Here is a 12,014-nt window from a genome sequence, read left to right as displayed (position 1 = left end):
TATTTTCAGTTCAATTACTACTAATTGTTATATAAAATGGCGTTTAACACTTTGTTGAAACTTTAAAGGAGCTAAATCGCTAATATTTGGGACCTAGAAATTGACACAAATGGGTCGCAACGTATATAATAATGTAATAGAATGTATATAAACTGATTTACATTCAATCGTTTCTGTTTTTACAATAATTTCTAATCAGTTATGTTCGACGAAATACGCCAGAAGTCTCAATCGAATGCCGATCTCTAGCGTCTGGTTATTCCAGTCTATAAGTATTTATTGTGCATGCTCTCCAGATAAGAATATGACGTCACCGTTTGACATGACTTGTGGCATATGTCTAGCCTCGTTCTTCGAGTCCCTTGTTACAAATGGGGCCGAAACGCATTATGGTACACGATTCGTGTACCAATGATAAAATGTTTATTTTGTCTTAAATATTGGATATCAGAAGCCCATCATTTTGCAGTAAGATCACAGCATCATTGTTGGTTTAAACTAATATATAATTCGTGTTTTCTCTGTCGAAGATTTTGGATGATAATGAGTTAGAGACTTAGCTACTTTAAGAATACAACTGCAGACGAATTACTTCAGCCAAATGTTTATAATTATGGCTTTCAATGTAATTTTCGTGTTTCTACACAATTCCACTGGAAACCATTTAGTAAATAAATACCTTTGATAATACGGAAATCATGAAATTGCAAAGCCATGTCCGTCATGACCGTATGTGGTATTCCTTTTACGTCATCGGAACAACCAATGAAAAAAGCTCGTGTTTATTATAAATTTTAAAAGAAAGATAAATGTGATCCATTTGTCATGGTTATTAGTTCCAACTTTCATTTTTTCTCTTTTTTTGAAGAGTTACGTGTTTATTGTTAAAGAAGAGTTATCTTTTGACGTGTAGATTTCATTTATTGTTCACTGTGACAGTTTACTTGTGTATCATTGACAATAATGTCACTTGTTTCGATATCTATTTCCTCGTACGGTGCTGAAATTGCAGTTATATGAATTGGAGTCAACGAGACACACTCAAATCATATAAACATAAATGTGTGTGTGAGAGAGAGAGAGAGAGAGAGAGAGAGAGGGAGGGTTAACGTCCACCAGACACAAACTAGGTCATTTCGGGACTTGCTTATGGTTCAATTTTATTTCAATAATTCGCTTGCTAAAATCTTTGGCTAAAATGCTATTAAACCAGTGTTGAAATCAGTTTGTGTCGGCATACTTTTTTCTTTTTTCATCGTTTACCATGAAACAAAGTAGTGCCCCTTTACGGTTGAGCTAATAATTTTGAATACACAGATATTTTTTGTGAATAGTCCCAATGTTAAAAATACGTTCAGATGCCAAAAGGTATGCGAACGAATTCCCCGCATCAAGCAGGGGTCGGGGCAATTTTTAATCAGTGTCACTAAGTTCTCGACTATCCATTGTATCCGATGATCTAGAGAGAATATGTCATGTAAATAAATGTCTATGTCTAAAAAAATAAATTATATAATAATTGAAGCCAAATTAAAGATCTGGTCAGATTTAGCTCTGACATAATTCACTTTATAAGAACGTTAGATCCCGGCTGGGCAAACAAATAATGTAGCGACTGACAACGGTTAAACTCTGATCTTACAGCCTTGACATGACTGCACGCAGTCACACTGTATGCCAACGTGACTGTCAACAGAATTTGATGAATGAATGAATGAAATGAAGTTTAATAGTCGTACTTTTAGCAGGACTAAAGAAGATGGATTTACGCCTACGCTGAGCGAAATCCATCTGTCTTGGGTCATTTTAAATGCGTAGATCAAACTCTGTGCACCATTGTATTGATTTTATAATGAAAGAAAGTCACAGAGAGAGAGAGAGAGAGAGATGGGGTTTAAAGTCCACTCGACACAAACTAGGTCATTTAGAGACTAACACATGGTTCAATTATATTTCGTTAATTCGCTGGCGCGTAGGGGTCTTTAGCAGTGGGAGGAAACAGGAGAACCCGGAGAAAACCCACGAGGTTGGACAGGTTGGCCCTATTCTTTGTCACGTACAACTGGGGAATCGAACCCACGCCAGTTGACTCAATGACAGACCTATGATACAACGCCCACACGTTAAACATTCTCCCCCTCCCTCCTCACACACAGACACTAGAAAGTCGGTATAGAACATCATATAAGCACAAGCTCACGATCTGACTTTGTCAGTGGTGCAGGGCGGGCCTAGCATGGTATCCATCGACAGCTCGAAATCGAAAAAAGAAATGGACCCAGTACCCTCACTGCTAGATGAGAGAGAGAGAAATAGGGTTTAACGTCCACTCGACACAAACTAGGTCATTTCTGGACTAACCTATGGTTTAATTTTATTTCAATAATTCGCTTGCGCATAGGGGTCTTTAGCAGTGGGAGGAAACCGGAGGACCCGGGGAAAACCCACGAGGTTGGACAGGCGACCCTACTCCTTGTCACGACACGAACAACCGGGAATTCGAAACCATGCCAGATAATGCTAGATCGGAGACGGTCTAGCACATATGGGGCGTGGGTTAGGGTTAGGACTGCAGATGAACAGGTCTAGAACCAATTATAATCCTAACCCTAGACCTAGACCTAGACCTAGACCTAAACCTTACCCCAAACCCTAACCCACAATTCATATGTGACTTCATTTGTGCTAGACCGTCTGCGATCTAGCGTTTCCTCATTGTGCGTGACATAAACCCGTCGTGATTTTCCTGGCTGGTACAGACAACGAAAACGTTAAACCCCATTTCACTTCATTTTAGGGGGGTTGGATGGCTGTATCATTGTACGTGACAAGGAGTAGGATCGCCTGTCCAACCTCGTGGGTTTTCTCCGGGTCCTCCGATTTCCTCCCACTGCTAAAGACCCCTACGCGCAAGCGAATTACTGAAATAAAATTGAACCATGTGTTAGTCCCGAAATGACCTAGTTTGGGTCGAGTGGACGTTAAACCCCATTTCCTCTCTCTCTCTCTCTCTCTCTCTCTCTCTCTCTCTCTCTCTCTCACTTCATTTTAAAAAAAACAAAACTATAATTAATCATGATTATATAAACATCGCTTTTTATTTTATTTTTATCCTTTTAGCTTCTGACCTATGGCGTCACCTATGATTGTATAACATCGCTTTTTATTTTATTTTTATCCTTTTAGCTTCTGACCTATGGCGACACCTATGATTGTATAACATCGCTTTTTATTTTATTTTTATCCTTTTAGCTTCTGACCTATGGCGACACCTATGATTGTATAACATCGCTTTTTATTTTTTGTTTATCCTTTTAGCTTCTGACCTATGGCGACACCTATACTTCCGCTGTAGTGCTAGAAGAGGTCGAGTTAACCGAGGCTATACGACCTGGACAACGAAGACATTGGAAAGATTTCTGTCTACATATCCCACCTACGTGTCCCTCTCGATTATCGAAATGTCGAGTTATAGATGTTCGATATTGTGTAGCAGTAAGTAAAATATACTAATGTCGAGTTATAGATGTTCGATATTGTGTAGCAGTAAGTAAAATATACTAATGTCGAGTTATAGATGTTCGATATTGTGTAGCAGTAAGTAAAACAGAATTTTCTACCATATACTCACTAAGACGCTGTGACTTCCTCAAATGGTGATTTTCCAACGTGGTTTACACTTGTCAGTGGTGCAGAACGGAGGGCCTGACAAGGACAGCTGTCCAGTCCTTCGGATAATACGAAAAACCGAGGTCCCGTGTATACATTGGAATGCACGTAAAAGATCCCTTGGCAGTTGGAATTCGATATAAGAGTATGCGATAGTGCCGCTGCCCGGGCAAAATTTCCCTCATAGCACACTGTATGGCGTATGCCCGTACGCCCAGTATAGGAGCAGAACAGTAGGACGTTAAACCCCATTTCATTTTATTTTCTCAAATGGCGAGCGCTGCTTTAAATGACAGTCTGTACGATTGGATTCATTTATTTATTTTATAATATGTTCATTCGTAGTACCTCGTTTTTTTATCCTATTGATTTCTAAATACGTATGCTATCTTTTTTCAGTTAGAAGCACATTTTCCAGATGCCATTTTATACGCAGCCGTTCCAGTTACCATAACAACAATTCCAGAAAAGGGAATTATATCAGTTAAATGGAGTTATCAAGGTATATGGATTTGTATAATGTTTAATCTATATGCCCTGTCCAAAATTATATATATATATATAGAGAGACAAATGGAGTTTAACGTCCACACGACACAAACTAGATCTCTCTCTCTCTCTCTCTCTCTCTCTCTCTCTCTCTCAGGAGAAGGGTCGCCTGTCCAGCCTCGTGGGTTTTCTACGGGTCCTATCAGGTTAACAAAAACACAACCTTTATATAAGTAAAATGAAATAAAATAAAATGGGGTTTAACGTCCTACTGTTTTGCTTCGACTTGGCTAATGAAGACGGGCATACGCCATACAGTGTGCAATGAAGGAAATTTTGCCCGGACAGCGGCACTACGGCCTACTCTTATATCGAATTCCAACCGTCAAGGGATCTTTTATGTGCACGCCAATGTGTACACGGGACCTCGGTTTTCAGTCTCATCCGAATGACTAGACAGCTGTCCTTGTCAGGCCCTCCGTCCTGCATCACTGACAAGAGGGAACCACGCCGGAAATTCTGGGTGAGCTTTCTCGGCCCAACCATTAAATAAATAAAATCATAAATAGAACGTGAAAACAACATAATTGAGAACCCTAGACATTATTTTAAAGTTTATTTTAATTGCAATTATAAAATGTAGACCAATAAATCGCAAGTAGGAGAGGACGAAAAAAAAAACCAGTGACTGGTATGTTACGTAAATAGTATAATTTGATGAATGAGAGTGAAGTTTGTATTACGTGTTTCTCATTCTATGCATGTTTAGTGAAAGTTGAACTGTTCCGGGTTTACAGCTACAAGCGTCCATTTATCACATAGACACCCATATCGTCTGTTTAAAGTTACAATTTCATATTTTTAAGTGATATTTTTAAAATTTATTAAAATCAAGCCTTAAAATAGATGGTATCCATAAACCGTCCTACCTTGTTAAAGAATAATCACTATTCACTATTGCCAGCTGATAAATTGGCAAAAATATCATTTTCATACAACTGGCACTCGAAAGTATTCTGGCACACGAATTTTTAAAGTTTTATTTTATTGGATATCGGAAGCCCAACTGTTCACGATAAGATCACAACATCAATGACAAATAAGTCGTGTCTGCAATGTCAAAGACTGTGGATGATATTGAGATAAAGACTTGGCTTCTTTAATGTAATATGGCTGAGAAAGATGGTTATCCCTTCTCTTGCCTTGTTATGGTTTTTGTTACCCCCCCCCCCCTTGACTACACTGTTAGTTTACAATTACAGTAGAACTGCGTAGATAATGATTTAATGAACACTTTAACGTAAAATAAATTAAATTTATCACGTCCGATAATTTCCTCTACCTACTTCAATTCCAAATACTACCCCCACGGTATGCAATCTTATTAATGCGTAAATAATAATTGATAAACATTTTAACAGGACATGCAGTTTATCATATCTGACAGTTCCCCCTAACCACTTGAATTCCGACTGCTACCCCCGCGATACCCAGTCTTATTACTGCGTAGATAATAATTTAATCGGACATCCAATTTATCATATCCGATAGTTCCCCCTAACCTCTTGAATTCCGACTGCTACCCCCGCGATACCCAGTCTTATTACTGCGTAGATAATAATTTAATCGGACATCCAATTTATCATATCCGATAGTTCCCCCTAACCTCTTGAATTCCGACTGCTACCCCCGCGATACCCAATCTTATTACTGCGCAGATAATAATTTGAGTCCCTAAAACTTCCGTAATTCCTTCACAAATTACCGATCCTTGTATGCGGTTATTATATTATATTTTCCAAGACAGGTTTTGAATAATATTATTAAACCGCATAACTTATTTCGTTTCGCTTTATATAGTTCAAAATTTCGTTTTAATTGCCTTCAATACACCAGGCGATGGTCATCGAAGATGTAAAAAAATGAACGAAGAGCAGATTTGTGTTTTAATCAGATTGGACTAACTCGAATCTAACTGTCAGGGGTTCTTTAACGTGCACACCAACGAGCACACGAGTGAACCTCGACGAGTTTTCGTTTTAAACGAACGACTGCACGCTTTGTCCTAGCCATCATACCAAGATCGTTAATTTTAAACTCCGTTATATGGAGAGCGTATTAGGTCATAATTTTGATTCTTATTTATTCTTAAATTATACAAATTGTACTTAACAGGATATTTATCTCTCACAATGGAAATGAAATGGGGTTTAACGTCCTACTGTTCTGCTACGACTTGGCTAATGAAGACGGGCATATGCCACATAGTGTGCTATGAGGGTAATTTTGCACTGGCAGAGGATCTTTTACGTGCACCACAGTGTCCCTTCCGACCGACTGTACGGTGTCCTTGTCCGAACCTTTGCCCTGCTCTACTGACAAGGGGGTTCCAAGCCGTAAAATCCCGTCGACCTTTCTCGACCAACACCGGGATCGAACACGGGACCTCCAAGTTAGAGAGCCAACGTCTTACTCACTGAGCCACCGTGCCCCCCCCCCCCCTTGTCACAATAGACACCACCAGAATTGAAACTATCGTGACCAGTTATTTTATGCGGTTACTGTTTGTCGTTAAACCACATGTATGTGTTGTATTTTTGTACTGGGTCGTCGCCTGTCTGACCTCGTGGGTTTCCTTTGGATTCTTGGGGATCACGGTGGCTAAGTGGGTTAGACGCTTGCTCGCTAGCCTGGAGGTCGGGTGTTCGATCCCTGCATTGGCCGAGAAAGTTCATCCAGATTTTCCGGCGTGGTTTCCCCTTGTCAGTGATGCAGGACGGAGGGCCTGACAAGGAAAGCTGTCTAGTCCTTCGGATGAGACGAAAAACCGAGGTCCCGTGTATACATTGGAATGCACGTAAAAGATCCCTTGGCAGTTGGAATTCGATATAAGAGTAGGCGATAGTGGCGCTGCCCGGGCAAAATTTCCCTCATAGCACACTGTATGGCGTATGCCCGTCTTCATTAGCCCAGCATAGGAGCAGAACAGTAGGACGTTAAACCCCATTTCATTTCATTTCATTTGGATTCTCAGATTTATTCCCACTGGTTAAGACCACTACGAGCACCTGACTCCAAGTTTACAAAGCATTCTCAAACTTAATCACTGTTTATGTGAACTATCTTTGATCCAGAAACACAAAACTTTGCACATAGTTTCTTATTGAAGAATTTGATATATTAAAAAAAAAAAGTTTTATAAAGGGCTATAGTTTAGTTAAAATAAGGTGAACAATTTTGAGTAAATTCTTAACTTAAGTCTGAGAATGCTTTGTAAACTTGGGGCCTGAATTATTGAAATTATCTAGTTTGGTTTTAAGTGGATTTTAAACCCTATCTCTCCCGTTAAATCCCATATTTACATCCTGATTAAAATACAGATCTATATTTCGTTTCGTCTTTTATACTTTCGATGGCTTTCACTACATGAAGATCTGACAAGTTATAGTGGGAGTTCACTTTTGACCCTATGACGCCAGACATTGATTAATCAATCAGCGTTTACGTTTCTAGTGGTTTACCCACAGCTCCGTGCATCGCACGCGAAGAAGTGGCTGTAACAGATGGTTTCATTGGCTAATGTCTTACATCAACTAGAACGCATGTTATGTAACAACTCTTCCAGATCCTAGTGTTGTGCAGACAAGTAAAACGAAATTGTAAAGTATAAAAAAACGAAACGAAATAGGATCTGTGTTTTAATCAGATTGCCGCGATTAATACTCAGTTGTTGGGGGCCACGGTGGCTAGGTGAGTAAGGCTCTGGCTCGCTAGCCTGGAAGTCGGGTGTTCGATCCCTGCATTGGCCGATAAAGTTCATCCAGATTTTCCGGCGTGGTTTCCCCCTTGTCAGTGATGCAGGACGAAGGGCCTGACAAGGACAGCTGTCTAGTCGTTCGGATGGGACAAAAAACCGAGGTCCCGTGTACACATTGGCGTGCACGTAAAAGATCCCTTGGCAGTTGGAATTCGGTATAAAAGTAGGCCATAGTGCCGCTGTCCGGGCAAAATTTCCCTCATAGCACACTGTATGGCGCATGCCCGTCTTCATTAGCCCAGTTCGGAGCAGAACAATAGGACGTTAAACCCCATTTCATTTCATTGTCATATATAATGTTTATGTTTTTTTTTTCTCTCCACAGAACACGAATGTCACAGTAACCATGAGAACGGTATCCTAGTTGAAAAAGACACGATGTGTGAATTTAGACCCAAATATAAATATTACGATGAATTACGGGATGTACGAAGAGAGAAACACTATATATTAAAATTAAGACAGAGTCCAAGTATACGACGAAAACAATTAATAGAAAAGGCAGAGCTCTCGATAACTAGTCGAACGGACACAAGTGTTGAATTAATCGGACAATCAACAGCCTAGTACATTTTAACAATCAATACAGAAGGACGACACATCACTCAACCAATCTCACAAACACACTAATATATTTGTACCCCAAAATAAACCCGAGAGTGGAGTGTATTGACATGTCACTCGAACGTCCAGCTAAATATAATAGATTCTGGGTACAGACGTAATGAATGGATCACTGCGCATGTCTTAATATGTGATAATAGAAGGAGAGGGGTTGGCGAGTGCTGTGCTTAAACGACAACGTGAACTGTGAAATGAAATGAAATGAAATGGAGTTTAACGTCCTACTTTTCTGCTCCTAACCTGGGCTAATGAAGACGGGTGAACTGTGAAACGCAACTCGTCAATGCATGTCAGGAATTAATGGAAGCCTCTTTTGGAATGGTACATCTGTAGTTGTTGTCTTGCTTTCTTTGATACAGTATCATATCTTATCTGAGGTGGGATGGGGGAGAACTGACGTGTAAAACTTAAAAAGATTATTGTTTAGGTGAAATTCGTCAATTTGTTAAATGGTGTCACGGGAAGAATTAACATTACCTAACGCCAATGTGGTAGAACTGCGGAGTGGGTTGAATGAGGTATTGCTCACTTTTATCGAATGTTTTAAATATTAAAAGTGACAGTGTGTTAAATAGTGTCACGGGAATAATTTACACCACCTAACGCCAATGTGGTAGAACTGTAGGGAGGGTTGAATAGGGTGCACCAAGGGTATCGCTTACTTTTATCGAATGTTTTAAAAATTAAAAGTCACATTGTGTTAAATGGTGTCACGGGAAGAATTAACATTACCTAACGCCAATGTGGTAAAACTGTGTGTGTGTGTGTGGGGGGGGGGGGGGTGATTAGGGTGCAACAGGGGTATTGCTCACTTTTATCGAATGTTTTAAAAATTAAAAGTGACATCGTGATGGGTGAGGGTGTGTGTGTGTGTGTGGGGGGGGGGGTAACTAAAACTAGATCAACTGAGTGGTTCCGCTGTTATTTATCGGTCTAACAATTACAAGTTCCGCAAAATATTTAAAATGCCGTAATTAATCAGACAACCAAAGGGAATACGCAAAATGAAAACTAACCAGAATGCCAAAGAAATGTTCTCGTACGAAGTTTAGAATAAAAAGTAAAACATTGAGTGTTATCGGGTGTTCCCGGAGGGGTTTATACATATATTGTAAATACGCTGGTCGTTATTTGGAGAAGTTGATTACATAACAAACTAGAATAATGTGGAAGCTCGTCATGTTCTTGTAACTGATGTAATCGCATCCTGGATCTTAGCCACCGATTACATTTTGGGTTCCGTACATTTCCGTTTACATTTCCGTACACGTTACCGTTGATTATGCTGAGGTAATTAGATGTTGCCTTGACTGCCAAACGCTGTATTAATTTATAATAATATATAGATTTAGATTTTGTAGTGCCAAAATATAAAAACAGGATGCTGAGCTGTTTTAGAAAATGACAAATATTTAATATAAAGAGAAAAATCAATTCATGGAGAACTGTCATCTATATGCAGACCTTTACCAGAGATTTCTTAAGCCAGGTTTAAATCGGACGATAACTAAAGCGTCTGAGTTGTATCATAGATGTGGTTTGATGTCCTGAGTGTGTGTATGTGTGTGTGTGTGCGAGAGAGAGAGAGAGAGAGAAAGAGGGAGAGAGATGGAGTTTAACGTCCAATCGACACAAACTGGGTAATTTCGGGACTAACACGTGGTTCAATATTATTTCAATAATTCGCTTGTGCTTTGGGGTCCTTAGATGTGGGAGTAAACCGGAGGACCCGGAGAAAACCCACGGAGTTGAACAGGAGACCCTACTCCTTGTCATGTACAACCAGTTGACCTTATGATACAGAGCGCAGATGCTAACCAAACGGCCATCCAACCCCGCGTCCTGTGTGTGACAATAAACAGTTCAGAATGACGTTCTTCAGCACTCCCGCTTTCTCCTACTCCATATTTCCCCACAAAGCTCACCAACAACTAAGGAAACCAGAAACAACTGAGAGCATACGAAATGTAGTAAAACATGTACCAATATTGTTGATGATACCCTCGTCAGACCGATGTTGCGTCCTTACTGCACTGCTATGCGACGGAAAATGGTCCCATAGCGTATCAAGATCGCCATAAGCGTGGTGGAAACGCCAGATATCGTGCTGTGGTCTCCATGGTCGCCACTGGTTGCCAAGTCACGGTGATTGTGCTACGGTCCCAGAGCGTGTCAAGATCGCGGGATGAAAACGCCAGATATCATGCTGTGGTCGCCAATGGTTGCCGAGTCACGGTGATGTTTTGAGCATGTTCAAAACAAACGCCAAGGTACTATGATATGACCTCGAGATCAGTCAGAACACGACTTTTTTTGTAATAATTTTTGGGACATTTTATCGCTTTCTGCTCACGTTTGCCGGCGACGTTGTGCATTTTCTGATCGCCGTACGGTTGCAGCAGCGCAGTAAGGACGCCACCCCGGTCTGACGGGGGCATTATGGTTTTTAGATTTAGATAACGAAACGTTGTGGGTGCGCTAAGGTCTATGTGGAAACGTTATATGTTCATTGATTTGCTTACCGAAACGTTACGGGTGTGTTAACGTCTGTGGGATAACTCAATGTTTGCGTCGATATATTTACCGAAACGTTATGGATGTCGTATCGTCTGTATGGAAACTTTATGAGTGTATTATTTATTTTACCGAACCGTTACGGGTGTGTTTAAGTCTGTGGGGAAAAGTTACGTGTGCATCTATTTATAAACAGAAACGTTATGGATGTGTTAATATTTGTGCGGATTCTTCATGTGTGTTAATTAATTTAACGAAATGTTTAGCATTTATTGAAATGTATTGTTCGTACTGATTAATGTATCGAAACGTTATGTATGCACTGGCTTCCCCGAGGAAACGTTAAATATTTTTAAGACTCTGCTCTACATGACTTTCTGTATAAATATAAACTTGTTCCTTCTTTTAAAGTTGTTGTTTTTTTGTATTGTTATTAAAGTTACAATTTCATATTTTTGCGTTATATTTTTAAAATTTATTAAAATAAAGCCTTAAAATAGATGGTATCTATAAACAGTCCTACCTTGTTAAAGAATAATCCTATTAATCCTAAAATTCACTATTGCCAGTTGAGAAATTGGCAAAAATATCATTTTAGGCTTCAAATTCAAACGTTTGAGGATAGCTACTCCATGGTGGGAATAGAAAGCAAGGCAGGTAATTGGGAGGTAATTGTGTTATTATTTCCGGTGTAAATGAGTTTTAAGTGTGAGAATGACACCTATGATCGTATAATTATGTTTTGACTTTCTTTGAAAATATGAAATTGTAAATTTAAGAAACAGTTTAATCAGACAATATACATGGAATTGGCTTTAGCGTCTGCACCAACCGGGGTAACGAGAGAGATAGAGAGGAAATGGGGTTTAACGTCCACTCGACACAAACTAGGTCATTTCGG

At 39.7% G+C, this 12,014-nt stretch overlaps 1 protein-coding gene across 2 annotated transcripts in view; it reads left to right on the top strand.

The window, feature by feature from the left end:
* Positions 1-9,356, top strand: part of LOC126817387 (arrestin domain-containing protein 17) — a 30,245-nt gene extending 20,889 nt beyond the window's left edge. For both annotated transcript variants that reach the window (XM_050544344.2, XM_050544342.2), the window contains exons 5-7: positions 3,319-3,495; positions 4,069-4,171; positions 8,301-9,356. In XM_050544344.2, coding sequence (XP_050400301.1) covers positions 3,319-3,495; positions 4,069-4,171; positions 8,301-8,542 — 522 coding nt within the window. In that variant the 3' untranslated portion in view covers positions 8,543-9,356. The remainder of the gene's footprint in view (positions 1-3,318; positions 3,496-4,068; positions 4,172-8,300) is intronic.
* Positions 9,357-12,014: the final 2,658 nt, after the last annotated feature.

Source organism: Patella vulgata, chromosome 4, assembly GCF_932274485.2.
Source record: "Patella vulgata chromosome 4, xgPatVulg1.2, whole genome shotgun sequence".
Lineage (NCBI taxonomy): Eukaryota > Metazoa > Mollusca > Gastropoda > Patellidae > Patella > Patella vulgata.
The sequence above is the reverse complement of the archived record's forward strand: the minus strand, read 5'-3'. Positions and strand labels throughout refer to the sequence as shown.